Source organism: Pelodiscus sinensis, chromosome 5 (assembly GCF_052426305.1).
Source record: "Pelodiscus sinensis isolate ZL-2025 chromosome 5, ASM5242630v1, whole genome shotgun sequence".
Classification (NCBI taxonomy): domain Eukaryota; kingdom Metazoa; phylum Chordata; order Testudines; family Trionychidae; genus Pelodiscus; species Pelodiscus sinensis.
The window spans coordinates 131,695,476-131,723,418 of NC_143056.1; the positions used below are offsets into that span (position 1 = coordinate 131,695,476).

Genomic DNA, 27,943 nt, shown 5'->3' on the forward strand with positions numbered 1-27,943 from the left:
CGGGAGCCCCCTAACGCAGAGCACCCGCCCTGCTGTTCCGCACGCCGGGGGCTCTCCTGCCTCCGGCTCTGGCAGCCTGGAGTGATTGGGGGAGGAGGGTCAAGGTGCCGCAGCTGGATTTCGCAGCCAGGGTGAGTCGGGGCAGCTGCTTTGGTGCGCTTCAGTGGAGCGCTGGGGGCACCTGGACTCGTCCATCTTTGGCTGCAGGGTTGCTCAACTTTCGAACTTCAGAAATCTGGACACTTCCGAACTTCTAGAACCACCCCCGTTCCACCTCTTCCCATGGGCCCTGCCTCTTCCCCAGGCTTTCACCCCTTGCTCCGCCTCTTCCCCCAGGCCCCACCTCCTGCTCCGCCTCTTCCCCCAGGCCCCACCTCCTGCTCCGCCTCTCCTCCCAGGCCCCACCTCCTGCTCCGCCTCTTCCCCCAGGCCCCACCCCCTGCTCCGCCTCTCCTCCCAGGCCCCACCCCCTGCTCCACCTCTTCTCCCAGGCCCCACCTCCTGCTCTGCCTCTTCCCCCAGGCCCCACCCCCTGCTCCACCTCTCCTCCCAGGCCCCACCCCCTGCTCCGCCTCTCCTCCCAGGCCCCACCCTCTGCTCCGCCTCTTCCCCCAGGCCCCACCCCCTGCTCCGCCTCTTCCCCCAGGCCCCACCTCCTGCTCCACCTCTTCCCCCAGGCCTCTCCTCCTCTCCTCCCAGGCCCCACCCCCTGCTCCGCCTCTTTCCCCCAGGCTCCACCCCCTGCTCCACCACTTCCCCCAGGCCCCACCCCCTGCTCTGACTCTCCTCCCAGACTTCACCCCCTGCGCCTCCTCGCATTCCAGGTTCCACCCCCTGCTCCACCTCTCCTCTCAGGCCCCACCTCCTGCTCCGCATCTACTCCCAGATTCCACCCCCTGCTCTGCCTCTTCCCCCAGACCTCACCCCCTGCTCCTCCTCGCTTTCCAGGCCCCACCCCCTGCCACACCTCTTTCCCTAGAGGTCAGTGCTAAGTGGAAGCAGGAGCTTTGGAGGGGTCTCCGTGACTAAGTGAGGCCTTGGGGCGGGGGCTTGGTGAGGGACTGGTGGGGCTGTGTGAGCTCTAGCGCAGCCTGCTGAGGGGTGAAGGACCAGGACTGGAGTCCGGAGCTCCCTGGGTGCAGCCGTTCTAAGAGGCTCCTCTAAAACTCTTCCACCTGGTGTTGGTGACTGTCTTGCAGCCGGCAGGCCTTGGTCCCGCTCAGGACCAGTTCATACACCTTCCGCATCGTCTCTGGATTCTCCCCCCAGATTCCACATCGGACCATCACTCCCCATTGGGAGTGGCTGACAATCTGACCCTCCAACAGCACGAAACAGGGTTTGTTAATCTGTTTGCTAATATAAATATTCTCCTAATAAATGTCACCACAGTGCTTTCCTGTCTGGATAGTGAGAGATTGCTCACCCAGTCTCAAAATGCAGCCATCTCTAGGGTGAGGCCTGGATGCAACATTGTACAGCATTAAGAAGGGCCAGACTGGGTCAGACCAAAGGTCCATCTAGCCCAGTGTCCTGTCTGCTGACAGTGGCCAATACCAGATGCCCCAGAGGGAGAAAACACAACAGGTAATCCCTGCCCTGTCTCCCACCCTCCAGAGAAACAGAGGCCAGGGACACCATTCCTATCCATCCTGGCTAAGAGCCATTGATGGACCTAACCCCCATGAATCTATCTAGCTCTTTTTTGAACCCTGTTAAAGTTCTAGGCTTCACCACATCCTCTGGCAAGGAGTTCCACAGGTTGACTCTGTGCTGAGTGAAGAAAAACTCCCTTTGGTTTGTTTGTTTGTTTTTGCTGCTTATTCACCTGCAGATTTAACACCCTGAATCAGGGTTTACCAAAGGCATGTAAGTGTCCAACTCCTACTGATTTGGGGTCTGGGCCCTAGACTGTCTGTTAAGGAAGGCTTTACAGGTTTCTTTGAGGCCCTATCTGCTGCTACCAGTGTCTAGGGTGACTAGATATGCACAGTTCCCATAGGACACCCCTTTTAAACCCTGGCCTTGGGACACTGGGCATTCACTGAGTGAACTCTCCTCGGCAGCCGTGGGCTGAGCCCATGGAAGTGCAGGATACTAGTGTGATAGACGCCCCCTCCCCTCCCCAGATATAAATATACATAATTCAAAGGTGTTTGGAGCAAATCATTTCGTGTAACCCCTCAATCTGCATGTCATGGCCTGCTGGTTCTGTTGCTCTTACTTCAGTGTGCCTGTCATTCCTGTGTGTAAAGTTAGACACAATGTTTTGTAGCAGGCAGGGGAGAGGAATAGCTTAGTGATTTGAGCATTGGCTTACTAAACGCAGGGTTGTGAGCTCAATCCTTTAGGCAGATATTTAGGGATCTGGGGCAAAATCTGTCAAGGACAGTGCTTGGTCCTGCTGTGAAGGCAGGGGACTGAACTCAATGACCTTTCAAGGTCCCTTCCAGCTCTAGGAGATAGGCATTGTGAAAGAGGCTGCCCTGCGCTCCAGCTGATCAGCGGCTTCTCCTCTGCACCTGCTCAGGTGGAGCTTGGTGCACCCTGGCTGAGCGCCATGGCCAGCTGGCCGGGCAGCCACTTCTCTTCCCTCCAGCCCGGCTGCCCTGCGCTCAGCCCAGGGAGGCTGCATCTAGCTCCAGCTGTGCTGGAGCAAGCTTCCCAGGCTGAGCGCAGGACCACAGATGCCCATCTGATGGACTGTATACGACTAGCAATCTCAGACTACAACCCAGACTTCAAGACACTGGCAGATACTGTTCAGTCACAGGTGTCACACTGAGACTTTGTTATTGGAAGAAAAACTATATAATTATCCCTACTTGATTTTAGATTTATAAAATAGCAAAGAACAAAATGTATAATTGTAAATGCTTCATTTGACATTTAAATAGTATGAATTAAAAACAGACCATTTATTTCATACCTATAAACATGTGATTTTAATTTTATATATTGCATAATTTAAAAATAAACTGTTTAACAGTGTATAAGGGCTGGGGATAGCAAGTGATGGACAGGAGAATAGAGAGGGCAGGGCTTCAAGGAAGGGGCGGGGCGGTAGATCTTCACCTGTTCTGAGACTTAAACAGTGATCTTGGGTGTAAAAAGGTTGGAGACCACTGTGTTAGACCATCTCCTTGTCCTAAGTCTGAGCCATGATTGGTGGGGAGGGGCCTTAATCCCTTAACAAAAAGAACAGGAAAGCAGGGGTCTTGGTCTTTTGTTTGGGCTGCACTTGAGGGAAGGAGCCGGAAGACCCCAGGGTGGGGAGACAGCCCTGGTTTGGAGGGGCAGCTGGAAAGGAGATTTCAAGGTGAGTTTGAAGACTTTGTGCTGAGGTTTCAGTGAAGAATTAGCCAAGCAGTTTTGTTTCTTTTGATTTGTAACCTGCTTTGCTCTGCCTGTTCTCACTTATTACCACTTCAATCTGACTGCTTCTACAGTACTTAAGTACCACTTTTATTTTCTATCAAACCCAGTGTAAACATGGGGGGGGGGGAAACAGGGTGCACAGTCCCCCTTTCATTGTTAAAGGTGATTTACCTAATACTTTGGGGGATTAGCTCCTATTTGGGAAGGGGTATCCCAGGAAGCTGGGCCCACAACGGCACTCTCTTTGAACCTGAAGAGATCCCGTGTCAGTGCTGCTGCTCGGATGTGTGTGTACATGGGGCTAAATTTCCAAAAAACGTCCTCTTTTGGAAGAGCCCTTATTCCTCATGAATCAAAGTTTACAGGGCTTCCGAAAGAGCTCGTCTGCTCTTCTGAAAAAAAATTCGGAAGAGCAGACGTGTTCCCTGGAGTTTTTCCGGGAGACCTCTGGTATTCTGGAAAAACTCTGTAGTGTAGACATAGCCTAAGTGTGACATCAGTGCTAATTCAATCAGCCGGGCTGTGGCTCACCTCCTGTTTCACAGGGGTAGCCCTGTTAGTCTGTCACTGGAAAAACTTAAAAAACAATCAATAGTCTTGCAGCACCTTTAGAAACTAACACAAATATATACACAGGCTCCTGAGCTTCTGTGGGCACAACCCACTTCCTCAGAGGACTGGAGTCTAAGGGGTCCGGTTTTAAAATAGATAGCACAGAGCGGAGAAAGGGAAAAAAGAAGGGGGAAGAAATGGCCAATTAGCGTGTCCTTGCTAAATGAAGCTGATAAGAAGACTTAGAAGGCAGGAGTTCTTGAAGGGGAAATTACCCCAAGGTGATGTGAGAGCCACTCCCCTGCCTGCCTCACCAAGGGCCGTCGAGCGGGCCGAGGCTGGATACACCCAGGGCGATCAGGGTGTCGCAGGCTGAGGGAAAACGCCTCCGAGCCCGACACGCGCCCTGGGCAAACCCGTTCTCAAGCGGCACAGAGCAGCCGCCGGGCAGCAGGGTGAAGTGGCCGCTCGCAGCCCCGCGGGGAGGGAGGTTCGAGCCCTGCCTCCTCCCGCTTGGCAAAGCAGCGACTTCCTGCTCCCGGGCCGGGGTCTGACTCGGTCTCCGCTGCGGCGGGGCGTCTGCCTGGGGCGGCAGCATGGCGCGCAGGCCCCGCGGTCGGGGGCTGCACCCGGTCCGCAACGAAGGGCCCGAACTCCAGTTGCAGGGGAGATCCTACGTAGCCGAACGCGAGGGCCCAGCAGTGCCCGGCTCCCCCTGGAAGGACTTTGGAGCGGAGGAGTCGCTAGTTCGGGCCCAGTCACTGAAATTCCCCTTCGTGGCTGGTAAGGAGGGATCCAGAGAGGAACGCGGAGCAGGGGGCTGATGCGCTGGCACAGCCTGTGTGTGTTTGGGGGAGGGGGGCTGAGAGCCACGGAGCTAAACTGCACCCCTTGGATGCAAGCCACAAGCCCCCCACCCTGCCCGGCAACCACCTCGGAGGGTCCCTGGACAGCCTCCCCCCCCCCCCCCCCCCGTTTTCAGAGAACGGGTCAGATCGAGAGGCTTAAGCCAGGAACTTTCCCCTCGACGAGGAGGCACCAGAAGGGCGAGGTGATGAGTGGGGGGAGCAGAGCCAGGAGTTTAGATTTGGGGAGGGGGGGACAGGAGGCCCCAGGTGCCAGCAGATCTCCCTCCCGCTGAGGTTCGGCGCCTGACTCTGGCTTCTTTGCCCCCCTGCCCTGCGCAGAGCCCGCTCACATGTTCATTGACTCTGCTTCCAGCCAGGGAGTTCAGGGCAGGGGGTCGCATGCTGGGGTGGGGGAGGGGGAGAGGCTGAAGGCTGGGGGTCCAGGTGGGGATTTTAAATGGGGCTGCCTGTGAGGGTCATGCTGCTGCACTCCCTGGCTGGTGGCTTGTCCTCGGGGACCAGGGCTGCAATCCTCACTGGGCTGTTCCTCCTGGGGGGCCGGGGCTGGGCCTCCAGCTTGTTCGAGGGGGGAAGGCTCCACAGAAGAGAGGGGAAGGCTCCCAGCTTCCTGCTGTCCCCTCCCCCCCATCCTGCATGGTGCTCCAGGGCCTGCCCCCTGACTTGCAGCTTGTCTGAGGGGGGCATGGTGCTCTGGGTTAGCCCTGGTCTCCAGCTGCCCCTCACCCGCCCTGCAGCTGCTCAGGGGGGCAGGCAGCACTCTGAGGGCCTGCCCTGGCCTCCAGATACCCTCTTCCCAGCTTCCAGCCTGTCTGGAGGGGTGGCAGTCTGGGGCAGGCCCTGGTCTCTGGCTGCCTCCCTCCCTTAGCTCGGGTTGCCAGATGGTTTCAACAAAACTACTGGACACACTCAACATTCCATCACAATCTACATTGCACCTTGGTTCGAAAATACCCGACATTTCTAAGTTCTCAATGTGTTTCCGGAACAGAAAGCTCAAATACTGGACTGTCCGGTTCAACACTGGACACCTGGCAACCTTACCCTTAGCCTACAGCTGGTCTGGGGCCAGGCCGCTTCCCTGGACACACCTTGGTGGAGCCTCTCTTGGGGAGCTGGGGGGGCCCACAATTCCCAGCTTCTCCTCCTGAGAGGGGCTCCTGGGGGGGTCTGCAGCAGGGCTGGTGGCCACTGTTTTGGGCAGGGAGGCCACTTAGCAGTGGCTGGCCATGTGGAGTCCTATCTCCAGCTGGCCAATCTCCTGCTTCTGCAGCTGCCCCTCTGGTCACTCTGCAGTACAGCTGCCTCCTGTACTCCCTGCCCAGTGGTCACTGTGGCTACGTCCACACTGGCAGCTTCTTGTGCAACAACTCTTCCACAAGAGCGCGTCTACACTGCCACGTGCTTTTGCACAAGAGATGTGCTTTTGCACAAAAGCATCCACGGCAGTGTGGACGCTCTCTTGCGCAAGAAAGCTCTGATGGCCATTTTAACCAGAGAGGCTTCTTGCGTAAGAAATTCATGTTGCCTGTCTACACTGGCCTCTTCTGGAAGAGCTCTTGCGCAAAAGGGCTTCTTCCTGAGAGGGAGTGTCAGAGTTCTCGCGCAAGGAGCCCTGATTTTCTACAGTACAACGTCAGTGTACTTGCTCAAGAACGCGCGGCCAGTGTAGACAGGCGGCAAGTTTTCGCGCAAGAACATACCAGTATAGACACAGCCTGTGAGTATTGCATCCCTCTACTCCCTTTCCATGCCTGCGTTACACTAGGTGTGTGGTGTTGACTGGTGCAGAGGATACTCCTGGGGCAGTGCTGCCAGGAGAAGTTAAAAATTCAGTGCACAATATTTTCACATGTTGCAAAATTCTGCATATTTTATGTGTCAAAATAACACAACAAAATCACACCAGTTTCAGTAATTTGGGTTTATTTATTTCAAGACACCTGTCACCAAGCAAGCCTGTAACGACACACAGGCAACTGTGTAAAATCTTCTGATAAAGAAACACAAGGACTAGCTTTGTTTTTACAACACGATGTGGCTGTTTTATAATCTGCTTTCATTATCTCCAATTCTACACACCCAGAAAGAAAACAAATTCAATCTAACCAGGCCAGGGCCTGCAGAAACACAGTGAGAAGTAACTCTAGTGTTCCCACAGGCTTTGGTGGGGTTCACCTGCATTTCAGGGTCTTTGGTTACCAAATCTAAAAGCAAACATCTTCCCTCCTCTTGCTTGTAAGAATCTTCCATTGAAATCCAGTCAGGCTCTTCCTCTTACGAAATCACTGGCAGCCAATCAGCTAGCTGATGTAACTGAGCACTCAGTTTAGAGATTTAAAACAACAAGCGGCGGAAACCCTGCTACAGAAAAATACAAGCCCTGAGAATAGCAAAACACACATGACTCGTTCCCCAGGCATGCATATTTTTTTTTCAAAAGTTGGGGTGTGTCTAGACTACATGCCTCCTTCGACGGAGGCATGTAGATTAGCCAGATCGGAAGAGGGAAATGAAGCCGCGATTAAAATAATCGCGGCTTCATTTAAATTTAAATGGCTGCCCCGATCTGCCGATCAGCTGTTTGTCGGCAGATCGGGGCAGTCTGAACGCGATGCGCCGACAAAGAAGCCTTTCTTCATCGGCACAGGTAAACCTGGTTTCACGAGGCTTACCTGTGCCGATGAAGAAAGGCTTCTTTGTCGGCGCGTCGCGTCCAGACTGCCCCGATCTGCCGACAAACAGCTGATCGGGGCAGCCATTTAAATTTAAATGAAGCCGCGATTATTTTAATCGCGGCTTCATTTCCCTCTTCCGATCTGGCTAATCTACATGCCTCCGTCGAAGGAGGCATGTAGTCTAGACACACCCTTGGTGAGTCACACTTTTCAGCTAATAGAAACAGTTTGTCTAAAATCAAGCAACACTCAATCTATATGTCTGTATTTTAGAAAGGTAGATTGTCTGTCTGTCTGTCCGTCCATCTGTGAGTCCATTTGTTCAAGATCTAACTCCTCTTAAGCGCTAAGAGCTAGGCTACCACAGTGGGTATGTCAAGCAGCTGGCATGTTCCCCTGCATGCTGGAGCGGGGACTGTTTTCTGAGGCCTGCTCAGCCCCCCGTGTAAACAGCACCAGAGAACACAGAGGGGCAATCACCAAACAGTGTTGGTGTGGGGACAGAGGAGTCAGTTTGGGGCTGAAAGATGGGGGCGGAGGGTACAACAGGGAACTGGTTCCCCTCATGAGCTCTTTTTCTGTGCTCCTGAAAGTGTCCCCTTAAAGTTCCTTGTCTGGCTGCCTGACCCTGCCTGGTTTTGTGAGCAGAGCTCTGTGTTCCCCCGGTGTCCCTCCAGTGTCTGATTCTGTCCTAGGACTTGTCCCCCAGCACTTTAACTGCTGCCCTACCCCCACCCCAGAAGAAGGCAGAACTGTGGCAACTGAAGTAACCCAGGGTCCACACCAAGGCTACATCTAGACTGGCATGATTTTCCGGAAATGCTTTTAACAGAAAAGTTTTCCGTTAAAAGCATTTTCGGAAAAGAGCATCTAGATTGGCACCGACGCTTTTCCTCAAAAGCACTTCTTGTGGAAAAGCGTCCGTGGCCAATCTAGACGCGCTTTTGCGCAAAAAAACCCCGTTCGCCATTTTTGCAATCGGGGCGTTTTTGCGCAAAACAAATCTCAGCTGTCTACACTGGCCCTTTTGTGCAAAAGTTTTGTGCAAAAGGGACTTTTGCCCGAATGGGAGCAGAATAGTATTTCCGCAAGAAGCACTGATTTCTTACAGTAGGAAGTCAGTGCTTTTGCGGAAATTCAGGTGGCCAGTGTAGACAGCTGGCAAGTTTTTGCGGAAAAGTGGCTGCTTTTCTGGAAAAACTGGCCAGTCTAGACACAGCCCAAGTGTGTGTGCGCAGCTGAGGAAGGGCATTGTCTGGCCCAGGAGAGCTTCAATTCATGAATAAAGTTTCGAGTGCTTTGGAGGGTAGGGTCATAATTCAAAACGCTCTGGACAAACTGGAGAAATGGTCTAAGAAGGTAAAAGGATGAAGTTTAATAAGGACAAATGCAAAGTCCTGCATTTAGGAAGGAACACTCCGTTTCACACATACAGAATGGGAAGCGGCTGTCTAGGAAGGAGTACAGCAGAAAGGGCTTTAGGGGTCATAGAGGACCACAAGCTAAATATGAGTCAACAGTGTGAGACTGTTGCAAAAAAGCAACATGGTTCTGGGAGGTATTAACAGGAGTGTTATGAGCAAGACACGAGACGTCATTCTTCTGCTCTACTCTGCGCTGGTTAGGCCTTAGTTGGAGGACTGTGTCCAGTTCTGGGCACCGCATTTCAAGAAAGATGTGGAGAAATTGGAGAGGGTCCAGAGAAGAGCAACAAGAATGATGAAAGGTCTAGAGAACATGACCTATGAGGGAAGATTGAAAGAACTGGGCTTGTTTAGTTTAGAAAAGAGAAGACAGGGGGGACATGATAGCGATTTTCAAGTATTTAAAAGGATGCTACAAAGAGGAGGGAGACAAATTGGCCTCTGAGGCTAGGACAAGAAGCAATGGTCTTAAATTGCAGCCAGGGAGGTTTAGGTTGGACATTAGGAGAAACTTCCTGCCTGTCAGGGTGGTCAAACACTGGAATAAATTGCCTGGGGGTGTGTGGAATCCCCACCTCTGGAGATACTTAAGGGCAGGTTGGACAGACACTCTTCAGAGATGGTCAGACTGTGCTTGGTGCTGCGGTGAGGGCAGGGCACGGGGCTTAATGACCTCTCAAGGTCCCGTCCCATTCTCGTGTTCTGTGATTCTATGTTTAACAGCAGCAGGAGTCAAATATCTTTCCCCGCCTCCAGCCACAGGACCAGCAAAGTTGGGGGGTGGAGGGCAGCTGGGGAAATAAATGGGAGGATGGGACAGGCCAGCAGCTGCCTGTGGTATGATCAAGACAGTCGTTCATTTGGTGTGTTTAAATGACTTCTCAGGGGCGCGCTTTGACAAGACGTGCATGAATTTCTCAGCCCATGCTGCGAGTTGGGATGTCTTCCGTCCCCTGCACGTGCAGGCGCTGGGGCCTCAGAGCAGAGCCCTCCAGACCCTCACGGTTGAGAGGACTGACCCGGAGAAGATGCAGAAGCTGTACGAGCTGGTGCCCAGCTGGGACGCGCGGGGCAAGAGCCTGTTCCACTTGGCACTGAAAGCAACAAACAGGGCCCTCGTTGAAGAGCTGGAGGGTACGTACGTGACATCTGGGAAGTGGGCTCCCTGTGTGACCCCAGGGGACTTACCCGGATCCCATCCCACTGTGAGCACAAGCTTGGCTCGCCGGCTTTTATCCCTTGCCCATCACGGTGGTACCGGAGACGGCCGGGGACGCTTAATGAGCTCCCACCATACAGCTCCTCCCTCCCGTTCGCTAACTGGGGTGGCTTCTTGCCTCCGTTGGGTCTTGGGCCGTGGTGCCTGTAAGCTGAGCGCGTGGGCAACTACCCTGGAGAGATTCAAATGCTGCCCAGTGGATTAGCAGTGCGCCCAGAGCCAGTAGCATGTGTTCCCACGGGTGGTGCACATCCACACATGCCTTGGTGCACAGAACAAAATTTATTCTGCACATGGCTGGAAAAGATTAGAGGGAACACCAGTCTTGGATTCTTTACTTCATGCCTTCACTCTAGGCACTTCTATCCATGCCTGAGACACAAGGGGCACTGTCGCTTGGGCAAATAATGGGCACCTCTGCTCTATGCCCGAGGAACACGACCGAGCACACAAACACCTTGCTACAAACCCCCACACATTCATAGCTGCACTCAAAAGAAAAATTCAATATGGGGGGCTTTACTGGGGACAAGAAACAAAAGGCGTTAGGGGAGTGTGACAGGGTCTGAAAGAGTTAATCAGGGCTGCCTAGCTGACAGAGCCCCGCCCCAGAGCCCTACTGGGCATGCTCCAGCTGGAGGACAGGTATAAAGGGCAGTGGAGCCGCTCAGTTGAGGCTGGTGGCCATGGGTAAAGGAGCCAGCCAGCCAGCCAGCAGGGAATGGCCAGAGGAGTCCTTGGCCTGGAAGTGACTGGAGAAGAAGCCGATGTCAGGGAGGCTGGTAGCAAGTAGCCCAGGGCGGGGAGGTAAATCCTCAAGAGTGCAGCATGTTTCAGGTGCATTCCCTGCTGCACTAATGGTGGGATACACCTGCCACTGACAGGGCCCTGGGCTGGGACCCGGTGGAGAGAGGGGGCCTGGGTCCCCCTGCCCATCCTATGTACCCCAAAAGGGAGGTGCTACAAGTGCTGCTACAGCCTCTGTCTGCTGGGCCTCGCTACCTCTGGACTGTTGTACCGGAGCAGGGGTGTAGTGAGAGGCCCGGGGTCCTAGGGCCTGAGACCCTCGCAGGGTGGTGCACAAGGTGAGAGGCCTAACGCCCTGTCTGAGAGGGGGCTGGGCACACCCACCCCTGACAGGGAGGCAGGCTTAATAAGCATCAACAGTCTAACAAATTCTCCTCCCTTCTCCGTGGCACGCAACCCTCGGCTCCCTCCCTAGCACCTCTCCAGGCGGGCCCGGTGGAATGAAGGCAAGAAAAAGGGTGCCCTTAAGACTTAGGGCGTCTTCCCACCTGCGTGGGGCAGGGCTGGCGGGCTGGGAGAGTTCTGGCTTTAGGTAGCCAGCGCCAGGGGGATTCTCTGCAGGGCTGCCCCACCTGGTCACACATTAAATCCCAGCGTCGTTCAAAATCCCTCTGTGGGGAGCCGAGTGGACTCCAGAAGCAGGTGTTTATTCTGTCCGTGCCCTGGACCCTAAGCAGGAGGAGAAATGTTGACCAGAGGCTCCAGAGCAATGTTCCCTCTTGGTTTTTTGCATTCATGTGCGGAGTACATTTTGTTCTGTGCACCAAGACGTGTGGATGTGCACCACCAGTAGGAACACAGGCTGCTGGCTGTGGGTGCTCTGCTAAGCAGCTGGGCAGCACCTGACTCGCCACGCGCTCAGCTTATGGGGAACCCTGCTCTGGAGCCATTGTCAGAGGGCAGGACCCCAGGGGCTCCGTGTGATGTTCTCGGAGTCTGCTGACTCCTGGGGGGTTGCGTTGGCCTAGTAATCCATTTAGGGCCACTTGTAACAGTCACTCCAGTTTCAAAGGGCTCCAGAATTTGGGGGTGGGGGAGGGATGTGGGGTTTGGACCCACCATTCTGGCCTGGGCTTCTCTGGTCCAGAAAGACACCGCCCCAGGCTCTGCCCAGCCGGGGTGGGTAGCTGGGGGCAGGAGCACCCCCGTAGCCGATGTAACCTGACGTTAACTGCACTGAGGGGGGCTTAGCATGTTCCTCTGCTGAACAAAGCTCCTACAGCCGCTGACCCTTCTCAGCCTCCTTCTCCGCTGGGTCCTGGCATATTGAGTGTTGCTCCACCCCTGCCATGTGGTTTAAGCCTCCTTCCATTTGCCCCGCCCCCTAATGCCTGCTGTTAGCCCTCTCTGGAGCGCTCCTCCTGTGAGCTGGCTGCTTTTGCTTGGCTCTTCCATACCTCCGCTCCGGGGACTCCTTGCCGTGCCGGGCACACAGGGGCGCTGTCCACTAGGAGATCAGCAACATGGGGCAACTACCTGAGGAAAGGAACGGCACTGCCCCCAGAGCAGTGTCACCGGGGGGGACTTCCCTGGGGATGTGGACAGGAGTAGGGCATGTCACTGGAGAGTGAGGGGAGCAGCTGGCTTGCCTCCCTGCATGATGGGAAGCTGGGAGAGAGCTTGCATTTCTGATGCAGATCCATCCTAGGGTGGGGCTTTGGCTAAGGGGATGTGTTCCCAGGCATACCAATTAAAACAAACAAAAGGACGTTTTTCTTCATGCGGCGCACAACCTGTGGAACTCCCTGCCACAGGATGTTGTGAAGACCAGGACTTTAACAGGGTTAAAAAAAGAACTAGATAAATTCATGGAGGATGGGTCCATCAATGACTATTACCCAGGATGGGTAGGGAAATGGATGACAGGGAAGGGATCACTGGATGATTCCCGGTTCTGTTCACTCCCTCGGGGGTACCTGGCATTGGCCACTGTCAGCAGACAGGCCCCTGGGCTAGATGGACCTTTGGTCTGACCTAGTTTGGCTGTTCTTATGGCTAATATGAATCTGTGGGGCTCATCTTCAGGGGTGACAAGGGGGGAGGGTCCAAGAACATGTACGTAGCCGTTTTTAGCCTTGTAGCCCGAGTCAGATGACCTGGGCCCGCTGTGGCTGTAGACCTACCCTAAGCAGCCCCTGAATAGTTTGGCCCCTAAATCCAATGATTCAGTGGGGTTTTTTCACGTTTTTTGCTCAGGGGGACACTTTGTCGAGTGGCCCCGAGAGCAGCTGATCCAGCGAGCCTGCTTGGTGGACGAAATCCTGGCTCTGCTGTGCGGCGCTGCTCTGGACAGGGAGCAATACCTGGAGCTGTGCACCGAGCCGGGGAAGATGCGGAAGCTGTACGAGCTGGTGCCGAGCTGGGACACGCGGCGCAAGGACCGGCTCTACCGGGCGCTGAAAGACACAAACCAAACCCTTGTCAAAGAGCTGGAAGGTAAATAAACGGGGTTAAAAAAATCGTTCCCTGCACCTCCAGGGGGCTGGATTCTGAACCAGCTTGTTTCTCTGGGGTTGTACCCCTTGCCTGTCATTGTGGTATCGGGGACTGTCCAGGAGAGGACAAATCGAACGGGGGGGTTGGCGTTCAGAGCTCGCAGGCTGAGCCTGCCTCAGGCCCTCGCCAGAGATGACATCCGCCTTCTCTCGCGGGGGCAGGTTATTCCAAGGAATCGCTTTCAGGCCATTGCCCCTAGGTTGGGCTCTGTTGTGAGGCACCGTACAGGGACGGGGGAAGAGACCCTGCTGGAAGGCACCAGGTTAGCACAAGCAGGCGGCGGGAGACAGGACGGATTATGCTCTTCATGAGTGGCAGGAGAGCTGAGATCCCGAGGGAACGGAGACATTTGCTTGAGGTCCCATGAGGCGCTTGTATTAGAGCCAGGAACCCAGCCCAGGTAGCTGGTGTCCCTGGGCAGTGCCTCGACCACAAAGCCACCCTTCCAGGCCTGGGGAGGCCCTCTCCTCCTGCCCTGCAGGCGCTGGTGGGGGGCAGGTAGCGTAGCCGGAGAAGGCTGGGACGGGAGGCTGACGTGAGGGGGAAAGGTTCCCGCTCTTTTCCCTTCTCCTCTCAGGGCACACTTCAGAGGCCGACACCAAAGGCCCAGCGTCCTCCCCGCTTGTCTGGGGGCCTGGGCGTCTTTGAGTCCCCACAGCAAAGTCCACCCCTCCGGGTGGTTTGAGGAGAGACTTGTTCCTAAGGGACTGCCGGGCCCGTTGGGGGCGGGGGACGCAAACCCCAGGCATGTCCCCCCGTGTGCTGGGGAATTGGAGTGACTCCCGAGGTAAAATCCATCCTTGAGCTCTTCCTGGGGGCGGGACAGGTTTGCCTCCATCCCTGCTCCGGCGAAATGGGTCGGAAGTAGCCTGCGCCGCTGGGAACAGCCTTGGTGGATGTCTCGTTCGCAGCGTTTCACTTGCCATGGGAACACTTCGTGGAGCGGCACCGAGAGCAGCTGATTCGGCGAGTCTCCCCGGTGGACCCAGCCCTGAGTTTGCTACGTGAGGAGACGCTGGATGATCATCAGTACTGGAGCATCATGGCCGCGAGCTCCGACCCAGGGAGAATGCAGAGGCTGTATGAGCTGGTGCCGAGCTGGGACGCCAGGGAGAAGGACAGGCTCTACCGAGTGCTGGCAATAACAAACCCGGCTCTCATCAAAGAACTAGAGGGTAAATAAATGGAGTGAGGACAAATGTCCCTTTTGACCTGGCGGTTGTCCCAGCAAGCCCAACCCAGAAGGGCACTAGTCAGTGTTCCCTCATTTTTTTTCCCATCTGTGCAGATTAAATTTTATGTGCACCAAGGCGTGTGCGGATGTGCACCACCAGGAGACCCACTGCCAGCTGTGGCTCCTGGGTGGCTGCCCAAGCGCTCAGCTTCCAGGGAACACTGTCACTAGCTCATCGCCCCGTGTTTGTACGCCCCGGGCATCACTGGGCTGAACGCACAGGTGCCAGCTTCCTCATTTCCAAGGGGTGCTTGACCCCTGCTCTGTCCCAGGCCCTGCCCCCACTCCACCTCTTCCCCCTCCCCTGCCAAAGCTCCACTCCTGCCAATTCCTGCCTCTGCTCCACCTCTTGCCCGCCACTGCCTCCTGTACAGCTGATCTCTGGTGAGCAGGAGGCACTAGGGGCAGGTGGATGCTGAGTACCCCATTGTTTTTCCTGTGGTGCTGCAGCTCCAGACTGGAGCTGGTGTCCCCCCAGCTGCAGCTAAATTCTAAATCACCCCACTTAGTCACTAGTTGGCTGCCCTAGAGAGCCTGCGCGTATTTACAGAAGTGGGTGCCATTCTGTAAACTCCAGCTGTGCCCCAGGCTGGCCTCCTCACCTCTTTCCTACAGCCCCTCCTAGCTGTCACCCCAGCCTGCCCTTCCTTCCTGTCTTCCTCCTGGATCACCCCACGACAGGTGCTTGCAGCAGGGGCAGAACGTAACGCTGCACCTAGATATGTGGTTACCTCAGACACCCTTAACTCTGCCCCATCTCCCCCATTCGTCACTGAGGCCAGTGACACTTAATAATTAACTTCCCCGCCTCCCCCGTCTCAACAGCTACAACTCTTCATGGCCTGGCGGGGCCGTGATTGTTGAAGAGCAGCCAGTCCTGTCTCGGGAGCGGCTGCACGTCCATGCGGGGAAGTGGTCCCCATCTCTACAGCCTGTAAAGCACCTTGGGCTACCCCCAGATTAGAAGGCTGGAGGAATAATGTAGCTTCATTCCCAAGGACCTGAGTGTCCCATCCATGCCGCATGGGGGAGGGGCACGGAGGAGGGTGGGGACCCCTGAGGTATGTGTCCTGCAGGGGGAGGGCAGCTTTACCCCTGCCCCGGTGCAGGCTGTGGCTAACTGGCTCCAGGGAACCGCCTGAGATGGCTTGTACCTGCTCGAAATCACCCTGCGGGATTTGTTGTTTTAGTGCCTCTCTGCCCAGAGGAACATTTTGTGAAGCGACACCAGGAACAGCTGATCCAACGCGCGTCCTCGGTGCGCACGGTCCTGGACCTGCTCTGTGGGGATGTGCTAAGCAACAAGCAATACCTGAGCATCTGGGCGGAGAGATCCGACCCCCAGAGAATGCGGAAGCTGTACGAGCTGGTGCCGAACTGGGACACCCTGCACAAGGACCGGCTCTACCGGGCGCTGGCCGCAACCAACCCAGGCCTCGTCATAGAGCTAGAAGGTAAATAAATGGAGCAGGACATGAACCTCCCAATCCATCCCCATGGCAGCTGCCCCCTGAGGGTCACTAGCTCCTGTCTCTGGGCTCTAAAATCAGAGAATCCTAGCACACTAGTCCTGGAAGGGAACTTGAGAGGCCATCGAGTCCAGTCGCCTGCCCTCACGGCAGGGCCAAGCACTGTCTAGACCATCCCTGACAGGTGTCTGTCCAGCCTGCTCGTTCATATCTCCAGGGATAAAAATTCCACAACCTCCCTAGGCAACTTATTCCAGAGTTTAACCATCCTCACAGGAAGATTTACCTAATGTCCAACCTAAACCTCCCTTGCTGCAGTTTAAGCCCATTGCTTCGTGTCCTATCATGACAGGCCAAGGAGAACTATTTTTCTCCCTCTTTTTTCACACCCTTTTAGAAACTTGAAAGCTGCTACCATGTCCCCTCTCAGTCTTCTCCTTTCCAAACTAAACAAGCCCAATTCTTCCAGTTTTCCCTCATAGCTCATGTTCTCCAGACGTTTAATCATTCTTGTTGCTCTTCTCTGGACCCTCTCCAATTTCTCCACATCCTTCTTGAAATGCGGTGCCCAGAACTGGACACAATCCTCCAACTGAGGCCTAATCAGCACAGAGTAGAGCGGAAGAATGACGTCTCCTGTCTTGCTCACAACACTCCTGTTAATGCTTCTCGGAGTAGATGCACCGAGGTTTTCCTTTACCTAAGGAGGCCCTGTCAATCAGACACACGCCACGTGGGCGTTATCACGAACAGGAACCCAGTTTCCTGACACGAGACAGGAAAGGGGGAAGCCGCTAGGGACACAAATGGTGCCGGGGAGTGGGGGGGTGTCACTGAATAGAAGAGAGGCTTGTGAGGCTGAAAACCACACCAAGTTCCGACTCTGGCCACAGGTGGTAAGAAGGAACTGAACGTGGCCAGGGCGGTGCCACCTCTTACAGCTAGGGCGGGGCTATGACCACGAGGTGTGAGTGCTGCCTCTAGACTCTGCCCCCAGAACAACTACTATAGGTGTACTGAGGGCGGAGTCTTGCTGCCCCCAAACGCCCTTCCTGTGTTCCAAGCCCAGGGAGATTGGGACTGTGTGTTGGGTGGGAGGGGCCTTGGCTCCCATGGGGGCGGGGCCAGGGCAAAAGGGGTGGGACTGGAGGAGGTGCCTCCCCCACCCCTACCTTCACCCACTGCCCAGGCCTGCACTGTGAAAAGTAACCGCCCCCAGCGGGACTGGAGCAGAGAAGTTTCTCTCCTTGTGCTCCAAAGAGACCCCCTGTCCTGGAGTTTCCCGCGGGGCAGGGCAGCTTTGCCCCCACCCCTGCTCAGGACTCTGTCTGAAATAACCCGGTGATGCAGTTCAGCCGCTCCGGGCTGCTTACGTGGGAAAGGGCTTCCTCTTCAGGGGAACACTTTGTCACGCGGCACCGGCAGCAGCTGACCCGGCAAGTCTCCCGGGTGGACGAGGTGCTGGCGCGGCTCCGCGGGGATGTACTCGAGGATGAGCAGTACCGGAGCGTCAGAACCGACCCAGTGAGGATGCGGCGGCTCTTTGAGCTGGTGCTCCGCTGGGACACCCGGCGCAAGGACCGGCTCTACCAGGCGCTGAAAGCAACCGAGGGAGCCCTGATCGACGAGCTGGAGGGTAAGGCGCTGTAGTGAAAAGAACGACCTCCCCCGGGGGGCGGCACCCTGAGCCAGCCCAGAGGAGACACCGGCTCCCCTCTCTGGGTGGCCATCCCTTGCCCATCATTATGGTATCAGGGCTGGACCGGGATTCTAAAGCAGCCCCTTAGTGCTGGGGCAGGTGCTTTCAATGAGTCAGTGACCCAGTATGGTGAACCCTTACTTGACTGGTCTGGGGTCCCAGAGATCAGAGGAGGGTTCCCCTGAGGGGGGGTGACTGTGGGAGCTGGATTATGGGCTGGAGACCACAAGATGGGTGTGGTTCCCACGACTGGGGGAGAATCGTGCCCCGTTTCGACACTCCGGTTCTCAGAGTTCCTCTCTTCCTTGTAGCGGGTCCCTTCCCTCTGTGGCCCCCGGCTTTCTCTCCTGCAGGCGCTGGTGGCTGCGACCAGGAGTCACCTGTGCAAAGAACCGGCGCAGGAGCTACAGGTGAGTCAAATCACACAGCAGGATTAACCCTTGGCAGCCCACATGGAGAGACTGAGCGTGTTCACCCGCACAACTCCTGCAACCTCCCAGCAAGAGACCAGGCCCCCTCCCACCACCCTAAAATCCTTCTTGCTGCACCCACCCCACTTTGGTGGTGTCCCAGTGCAGCAGGTACAGGGCAGCCCCAGAATGAGAGTTCACAGTCCGACCAGACAGGCGGGGAAGCGGGGACTCAACACACAGCCCATCATGGTGACAGTTAAGTGGCACATGAGTGTACCAAGCCTGCTGTTCCTGTTTAATTTTAGCGCAGGGTTTTGTTAGGCAGGGGTCAGACAAACGGAAGGACAATGGGAGGGGGAAGCAAAGCGGCAAGGAAATTGCTGGGGGCATGTCAGTCAGTAGCTGCCCTCTCCCCAAGACGCACGGCCATCCAGGTAAGAAAGGCCAAGTCCGGCTACTCCGTGGCACGCACTAACTTCAGGGCAGAGTTAAGGTGGTTTTGGTGGCATGTCGTCCCCGTCTAGAACACTGAGCTGGAAACCAGGTACGTGCCCTGGCAGCCTTAACTCTGCCTCCTTTCAGCAATGTCCCGTTTACGCACATAGCTTGAGCCTGCCTGCCCCACAGATGCTGAAAAGAACAGGCCCTTCCTCTCCTTTTCCAGCCCATTCACTCTCCCCTACAAGAGTCCACCAAAGGCTGTTGTAGACAAAAAGGGAAGTAAAAAAGGTTTCCAGGCCACCTTCCCACGCCCCTATTCAAGCCTGTTTAACGGTGCCCGGTGGCATATAACATTCAGGTGCCTCCAGACCCTGGCATACGTACACACTCGTAACCCTCTCCTCCGAATAACACCCCACAACGTGCAGTTTAAGAATCAGCCTTTGACTCCCTGCCCCAGAAGGAACAGCTACATTTGAGCCAGGAGGTGTGTTCCCAGCTCAAGTAGACGTGCTCACCCCGGTTCTGTTCGAACCCACGTGCTAAAAACAGCCACCTTACTGGGGTGCCACGAGTGGGGGGCAGCAGGTTGGCCACGAACGGCTTTTGTGGGTACAACCCACTGCCTCAGGTGCCCTGGGTAAACATACATGACTCCTGAGGGATAAGGAGCTGGCAGGAGGGCGTAAGGGGGAGTCGTGGGGGTCTGACCTCCGAACAGGCGCTGACACCTGTTTCCGGAAGGTTCCGGATGGAACATCCGATCTCAAAGGCGCCATGGCAACGAAGTGATCTCTACGCTAATGGGGTGAAATGGTAGATAGGTTAGTCTATCGGACAAGGGCGCCTCCCCGTGGGTAAAGGGAGGAAACAGCCCCCCCATTGAATATGCATTCGACGTGGTAACAGCCGCATCCCAGGGCAGCGAAGGAAGAGATGTGGCCCAGGGGAGGGACCACGGGTGAGGATGAGGAAGGGGAGGGCGATGAGGCAGATCAGAGCGGACGTTGTGCCAGGCCTGGTGTGAGTGGGTGTCCCGCTGGGCTGCCCGTGTTCCCTCACTGTGTCAACAAATTCTGCCTTTAAAGACGAAGGCGCCGCTATAGCACGAGTGCCCGTCTGGCTAGTGGGGTTCCCAGCTCCAGGGGAACCAAGGACCCCGACGGGGCAGCTGCCCTGGGGCCCGGTGATTTAAAAGGGCCCGGGCTGCCCCCGCCCGTACCCCGGCAGCAGTGGTGGCTGAAGCCCTGGACGCTGTAAATGGGCCCTGGAGCCCTGCGGAGCAGGCTGGGTGGCGCTGGAGAATTCTGCTTCTGCCTGAGCCCAACCCCTTCCAGGGACCCGGAGCCGCCCCCCTTGCCCACACACCCAGCTGTTCTGCCGGCAGCCCTGAGGGGAAAACAGGGAAGGCAGGGTGGGCAGCTTCAGAGGGGCTGTTTCCTCCATGCAGCCCTGAGGCACGGGAGATACCAGTGTGGTCAGTAAAGGGTGCAAGGAGCGGGGCTCCAGACCTGTCCCCACTATGGAGCTGGCTGGGTGCCACAGGGAATCGGAAAGCCCCATCCAAAGAGACCGTGCACCTGACATGTACCCCACGTGCCAGGAAGCTGGGGGAAGAGCATGTCGGTGCTGTGCATGACCTCCCCTGGAGCTCCTTGTGGGGCTGGATACGGCCACCGAGTAGCTTGGCCATTGACTGAACTTTTTATGTCCCTTTTCCCAGGGGAACACTTCGTCGAGCGGCACCAAGAGCAGCTGATTGAACGCGTCTCCTCAGTGGACAAAGTCCTGGATCTGCTCCGCAGGGATGTCCTGGAGCCGGAGGAGTACCGGAGCATCAGGACCAACCCGGAGACCATGCGGCGGCTGTATGAGCTGGTGCAGACCCGGGACAGGACATTCAAGGACAGGCTGTACCAGACCATGAAGAAAAGGAACAGAGCCCTCATAGAAGAGATAGAGGGTAACTATTCTGAGTAAAGAAAATCTCTCCGTGTGTTCCTGGGGACTGCACCCTGGGCCCAGCCCAGAGGGGACACTGGCTCCACTCTCTGGATGTTTATCCCTCACCCATCACTCAGTTATCTGGTCTGAACACAGATTAGCATCCCCTTAGTGCTTACAGTATTCTCTGTAAACTGGGTGGCCACCCAGCTAATTAGCAGAGCATCCATAGCTGCCGCATGTGTTTCTCCTTGTGGTGCACATTCACACATGCCTCGGTGCACATAAAATTATTCCGCATGTGGATGGACAAGATTAGAGAGAGCGCGGCCTGGTGCCATCGATTAGGGGTTTTCCGTAGCAGAGTCCAGGCTGCACATGCTGGGTAGTTGTCTTGCAGTGTTTCTTCTCAACCATCCTCGGCCTAAGACACAGCTCCACGTCCGTGTCCTGTCTTTTGACAACCTTACCAAATTAAATGAGCTCATTTAGTAGCTAAAGAGCATAGCTAGTGTTACCCTACTGTCTGGACCTGAGGCACACTAGTTTTGGCTTGCTAGTTTGTCACCCCAGAAGGGTAAAAGATGATGGCTGCCCTATAGGAATTGCCAGGATATTATCAGGGGGTTGTCTCCTCCCCACAGAGGACTCCTGCTGACCCCTGCGAGCACACTGATACAGCCCTCCACTCAAAGGATTGTCAGCAAGTCGTTATTCTTTAACAAAAGAATCTTGTTCCTTGAAAGAATGGGCAGGTGAAGTGTATTAAAACAAGGAAGAAGGCACTCTAGTGTACAATAGGCAGCAGGACTAAAACAAACATGAGGAAGTATTTCTTCATGTAGCGCACAGTCAACCTGTGGAACTCCTTGCCAGAGGATATTGTGAAGGCCACGACTATAATAGGGCTCAACTGGCGGGGTGGGGGTGAAGCACTTGAATAGGTTCCCTAGGGAGATGGTAGGCTCTCCTTCCCTAGAGGTTTTTAAGTCCTGGCTTGACAAAGTCCTGGCTGGGATGATTTAGTTGGCGTTGGTCCTGCTTTGGGGAGGGGGTTGGGTTAGGTGACCTCCTGAGGTCTCTACCAACACCAGAATGCTATGAACTAGATACATTCATTAACTGTCTCCTTCACCAATCCCTCTGCTTTCTCTCAAGTGTTTCTGCTGTGTCTGACTGCTCTGATGTTTACCCCCTCACTTCTTGCTGCTTTTCTGGTCCCCTCTGCTCTGGGACACCCGCCCACGTCAGCCTGTTACAGCCTTGCTATACTTGTTGTCAGAGGCTGAGAACGGACGACGGGAGGGATCTCTGGATGATTCCCGGTTCTGTTCTCTCCCTCTGGGGCACTTGGCATTGGCCGGAGCCAGGACGCTGGGCTGGATAGACCTTTGGTCTGACCCGGTCTGGCCGTACTTCTGTCTATTCCACAACCTGTCCTTCCACCCCGTTACACTGGAGTTCTGTGGCAAGAGAGAAATGGGGGGGGGGGGCAGCCTTTATACTGATTCCCAGTGGGTGAGTGATGTCAGAAGACACTTAAGCTGCCCTAGTAGATTCCCCCCGCCCCCTCCAAAGGAAAATTTTCTGATGACTGGATGAGGCAGGCACTCACCAAGAGGAGTGGAGCTGGGCCATACCTCTCAGAGACCAGGTTAGTTTTGCCACCCACAAGGTCTCTCCATGCATGAATCCAAAACACAGATGAACGCCAAAGAAAGCAGCACAATCCATGGTGTGGAGCTGGGGGTGGGTGTGGGGGGACATGCTTATAAGCCATGTCAATGCAGCTGACCTGAGCTGGGGTTTCCCATGCTCTCCAGTAGGGGGAGCCGAGTGTCTCGTTCTTTTTAGTCCGTCTGGCTCCACCCTTTAACTCGTGTGTTTCATTCTTTCCGTCTCAGGGGAACACTTTGTTGACCAGCACCGAGAGCCGCTGATCCAGCGAGTCTCCAATATGGACCAAGTCTTGCGGCAGCTCCCACTGAACCCTGGGCAACGCGAGGGCATCGTGGCGGAGGACAGCGACTCGGAGAAGATGCGTAAGCTGTACGAGCTGCTGCCGAGCTGGGACGGAGAGCGCAAGGACCAACTCTACGAGCTGCTGAAGCAAACAAACGGAGCCCTCATCGAAGAGCTGGAGGGTAAAGGAACAGAATCAAGAAAATCCCTCCCCTGGTACCCTGGGGACCTGCATGAATGCATTCCGGCGGGGTTCTCCCAACTGCCTGTCCTCCCGTGCCCCTGACTGAAATCACCCCAACCTGCCTTCCCTTTCCGATCTTCCTCCTGGATCATCCCAATACGCAGGTGTGAGCAGCCACTAGAGCAAAAGCAGAAGTTAGTGCTGCACCTAAATACACAATTACCCCAAACAGCCTTAACTCTGCCCCATCTCGCCCAACTCGTCATCCCCAGAGACCCATCTGTGACTAGTATCACTGCGGGGGACTTCCCTGTTTCTTTCCTGTTCTACGGATGCAGCCAGGCATCCAGCGATGGTCCCACTTCCCACCCCCCGTTCCCAACAGCCAAACCCTGCTCTCTTCCTGTCTTAAGTATTTGTGCTGTGTTGCCGGGCGGCTGTTGCAGAATTTCTGTGACCTGCCTCGGAGAGAACTGTTCTTATAGGCGAGCCGCGGTCCCCATTTCTACCAGCCAAGTGGCTCTGAGTCACCTAGGTAAAAAGGACTAGAGAAATAAAGGAGATTTCTCATCAGGGCCTGCATATTTCCCTTGTGCTAGGGGATAGGGGGGAAGAGATGTGATCCTGGACACTCGATCCATCTTGGGGGGGCAGGGTGGCTTTGCTCCAGCTCTTCCTCCCGCCTCCGAGCCAAGGGCCCCAGGGAAGAAGCAGCGGCAGGATCCGTTGGGCCCAGCACTGGTTTACGGTTTGCTTTGACGCGTTCCTCCACGCAGAGGGACACTTTGTCGACAGGCACCGAGAGCGGCTGATCCAGCGCGTCGCCAACGTGGAGGCTCTGTGCCGGAAAGTGCTGAGCAAGGAGCAGTGCCGGAGCGTTGTCACGGACCCGCTGAAGATGTGGAGGCTGTACGAGCTGGTGCCGAGCTGGGACACCGGGCGCAAGGACCAGCTCTACCGGGCGCTGAAGGAGACAAACCGAGCCCTTGTGGAAGAGCTGGAAGGTACGGAACTGGCACCATTGAAGTTCCCCAAACCCACCCCTGCAGGGACGCTACTCGGCGCTCCCTGTCAGCTGGGTGCTTGTGCAGCCCCTCAGGAGAGAGACTTGTGTTGCCCAGTTGATTAGCAGAGTGCCCACAGCTCGGGTTTGTTTCCGCTGGTGGTGCACGTCCACACAGGCCTCCGTGCGCATAAAAAAATATTCTGCACATAGCTGGAAAAGATTACAAGTAATATTGGCCCTACCCCCTCCAATGTGCCTCCTGCATCATCCCTTTTGAGAGGTGCTGGGAGCTGCTCTTGCACATAAAATGAGGCCTGGGCACTCCTTAATTAATGGATTTCAAAGTTGCCAGCCCATTAGAGTGCAGAACTGACATTTATATAGAAATTTGACTCTTTCCCAGGGCTTGAAAAAGACATTAACTGGATGGCACATTCTAAAGCCAGCTTGCCCTGAGTTTGACACCTCATTGTTACCTCAAAAGCTAAAAATGGGACCCTTCCAGCCCACTCAATTAGCACCAGTCCTAAAAATGACAAGTACCTTTCCCTCCCTCTCCCCTTTCTTTTTCTGTTATACATTCTAGATTCCTGTTTGGGGTTTTTTTTCACTCCAGCTCATCTGAGGAAGTGGGTTGTGCCCAGGAAAGCTCATGATACGGGAGATATTTTGTTGGTCTCTCAGTTGCCATAAGGCTGCTTTTTTTTTTTTTTAAAGTTGCCACAGGCTTGAAGCATTTTGAGATTCCCCTTCACGTGTGGGGGGTGAGGCTCCCTTCCCTCCAGACAGCAGTAATGTTCTTCCCTCAGTTCGTGGCCCAGGAGGGGCTCTCAGAGTTGAACAGAGGGAAGGTCCTTTCCGCTCTTGTGAGCGAGGGGAATCGGCGCGAGGCCAAGGGAAGGCAAAGGCGGCCTCTGCGGATTCGGCCCTTTGGGCTTGGATCGAGCCACAGGTCGGAGGGTGGGATAGCACAGCGGTTTGAGCATTGGCCTGCTAAACCCAGGCTCCTGTGAGTTCAATCTCTGAGGGGATTTGGGGCAAATCTGTCAGGGATGGTGCTTGGTCCTGCTGTGAGGGCAGGGGACTGGACTCAATGACCTCTCAAGGCCCCTTCCAGCTCTGAGATGGTATATCTCCATCTATTATATTATAGGTCTATTCTGTAGTGGGGTCTGCCTCTTGGGTGGTTCTGCGTTGCAGCCGGTCTTTGGGAGCCCTGAGGCCTTCCGTGGGGGAGCGGCCCGTCCTGGGGCAGGGTTCCCCAGCAGACCACACAAGCCCTGACCGCCGCGCCTCGTTAGTGCCCACCCGGCCCAGATGGTTCTGGAGTCTTCTCCGCACCCAGGCAGGGCGTGTGGGCTGCGGAACGGCCCGGAAACCGTGTCTGTGGTGGGGCCGGAAGGCTCCTTGGCAGGGCGCGTGTCATGGGTCCCGCTCAAGGCGGAGCGCCAGCTGGCTGGGAGCAGCAATAGGCCGAGGGGGCGGTGGTCGTGGGGATTCCTCCCTCTCGCCCTGCGTCGCGCTGCCGCTGTTCCAGGCAGCCGGGGGGCCCGAGAGGAAGGTCTAGGCAGCAAGAAAATGGGGAGACTGGCTGCACTTTCCTCCCAAGGCCCCAGCGCTCGGGGGCTCCCGGCAGAGACCTGGGGAGCCCTAGTGTGGTGGTGAGGTACAGCCAGGCCTGCCGATGGGGCAGCATGAGGCTAATTGAGGGGTGTCAAAGGGGCCTGGGGCTTTCAGCTGTCACGGCTGCTACTGTGTCTCATAGACTCATAGACTTTAAGGTCAGAAGGGACCATTATGATCATCTAGTCCGACCCCCTGCACAGTGCAGGCCACAGAATCTCACCCACCCCTCCCAGAATAATCCTCTCACCTAGATCTCAGATATTGAAGCCCTCAAATACTTTGAAGGCCCCAACATGCAGAGAATCCTCCAGCTGTGATCTGTACCCCATGCTACAGAGGAAGGCGAAAAACCTCCAGGGCCTCTGCCAATCTACCCTGGAGGAAAATTCCTTCCTGACCCCAAATATAGCGATCAGCTAAACCCTGAGCATGTGGGCAAGACTCACCAGCCAGACACCCAGAAAGTTCCCTATAGCAACTCCTATCATCCCTCCATTGACCTATTTCCAACTGATAATGAATGGTCAATTAGTTACCAAGATCATGTTATTTCATCCAACCATCCCCTTATCATAGAATCATAGAACTGGAAGAGACCTCAGAAGGTCGTCAAGTCCAGCCCCCCGCTCTAGGCAAGACCAATCCCATCTAAATCAACCCGGCCAGGGCTTTGTCAAGCCGAGACTTAAACACCTCTAGGGATGGAGACTCCACTACTTCCCTAGGTAACCCATTCCAATGCTTCACTACCCTCCTAGTAAAATAGTTTTTCCTAATATCCAATCTGGACCTCTCCCACCACAACTTGAGACCATTGCTCCTTGTTCTGCCATCTGTCACTACTGAGAACAGCCTCTCTCCATCCTCTTTGGAACCTCCCTTCAGGAAATTGAAGGCTGCTATCAAGTCCCCCCTCACTCTTCGCTTCTGCAGTCTAAACAGACCCAAGTCCCTCAGCCTCTCCTCGTAGGTCATATGCTCCAGACCCCTAAGCATTTTGGTTGCCCTCCGCTGGACCCTCTCCAAAGCATCCACATCCTTTTTGTAGTGGGGGGGCCCAGAACTGGACACAATACTCCAGATGTGGCCTCACCAAAGCCGAATAAAGGGGAATAATGACATCTCTGGATCTGCTGGCAATGCTCCTCTTAATGCATCCTAATATGCCATTAGCCTTCTTGGCTACAAGGGCCCACTGTTGACTCATATCTAGCTTCTCATCCACTGTAACCCCCAGTCCTTTTCCGCAGAACTACTACTTAACTGGTTGGTCCCCAGCCTGTAACTATGCTTGGGATTCTTCCGTCCCAAGTGCAGGACTCTACACTTGTCTTTGTTGAATCTCATGAGATTTCTAGTGGCCCAATCCTCCAATTTGTCTAAGTCACTCTGGACCCTATCTCTGCCCTTAAGCGTATCTACCTCTCCCCCTAGCTTAGTGTCATCTGCAAACTTGCTGAGGGTGCAATCCATCCCCTCATCCAGGTCATTAATAAAGATATTGAACAAAACCGGTCCTAGAACCGAACCTTGGGGCACTCCACTAGAAACCGACCGCCATCCTGACATCGAACCGTTGATCACTACCCGCTGGGCCCGGCCTTCTAGCCAGCTTTCTATCCATCTTACCATCCATTTATCCAGTCCACATTCCCTTAACTTGCTGGCAAGAATATTGTGGGAGACCATATCAAAAGCCTTGCTGAAGTCAAGGTCTATCACATCCACTGACTTTCCCATGTCCACTGAGCCAGTTACCTCATCATAGTGTCAGCAGCTGGAGCCCCGGCCCCTAAATGCCCGCCAGAGGGCGTCCTGCCGTGCTCCGTGTGGCATTGAGGGATGAGGGGGGCATGCTTTAGGCAGCGCAGAAAGCTTGGGGGGGGTGCTGTGCCCCAGATGGCGCCGAGGGCTGGCTACCTCCAACCCCACCCCCTGCTGCCTGAGATCCCGCCCCTCCTGGGAGCACGGAGCTGGCCCCCACCTTTCCCCGGGGCCGGCGGAGGCTGTCAGTGCCCCTGTGTACGGCCTGGGCCGGGGAGCTCTCTGCAGAGAGAACGCTCCTCCATAAAATCGGTCGCTGACTCGTTTGGGGCTGCCCCTGTCCCCAGGGAAGCCGTTTGTGGACCGGCACCGAGAGCAGCTGATCCAGCGCGTCTCCCAAGTCAACCAAGTCCTGAGCTTCCTCCTGGGGAAGGTGCTGAACAAGAGGCAACTGCAGGCCATCCGGACGAAACGGAGACACCGAGAGCTACTGTGGGGGATGCCAAGCCCGTACCCCGAGCTCCAGGGCCCCCAGAATACCTCTCTAGAAATTGGAGGCCTCATCAAACTGCCGGAGGGTAAAAAACTGCCACCAGGAAAACCGTGCTGTGACAGGCCACGTGCCCATCGCCGTGGTATCCGGGCAGGGCCGTAGGTGTCCCAGCAGCCCCTCCGAACCATGTCGGGGACAGGCGGGCAGAGAGTTGGGGGGGGTATTTTTGTGCTGTTGGGTGCATTCCAGGCACAACCGGCTCCGGCTGCACCCTCCGAAGGGAGCGTC

At 55.6% G+C, this 27,943-nt stretch overlaps 1 protein-coding gene across 5 annotated transcripts in view; it reads left to right on the top strand.

Annotated features, from left to right (window-relative positions):
• Positions 1-4,215: 4,215 nt before the first annotated feature.
• Positions 4,216-27,943, top strand: part of LOC102458195 (uncharacterized) — a 46,294-nt gene continuing 22,566 nt past the window's right edge. The window contains exons 1-11 of one of the 5 annotated variants that reach the window (XR_016349741.1): positions 4,216-4,713; positions 9,784-10,032; positions 13,121-13,360; positions 14,332-14,595; positions 15,845-16,108; positions 17,520-17,759; positions 18,134-18,232; positions 20,400-20,639; positions 22,525-22,764; positions 23,543-23,770; positions 27,510-27,740. Coding sequence is in view for 4 of the 5 variants with exons in the window: in XM_089778901.1 (XP_089635027.1) it covers positions 4,527-4,713; positions 9,784-10,032; positions 13,121-13,360; positions 14,332-14,595; positions 15,845-16,108; positions 17,520-17,759; positions 18,134-18,232; positions 20,400-20,639; positions 22,525-22,764; positions 23,543-23,770; positions 27,510-27,740 (2,482 nt within the window). In the remaining variant the exon portion in view is untranslated. The other 4 variants (XM_089778901.1, XM_089778902.1, XM_089778903.1 and 1 more) reach the window with 4 other exon arrangements.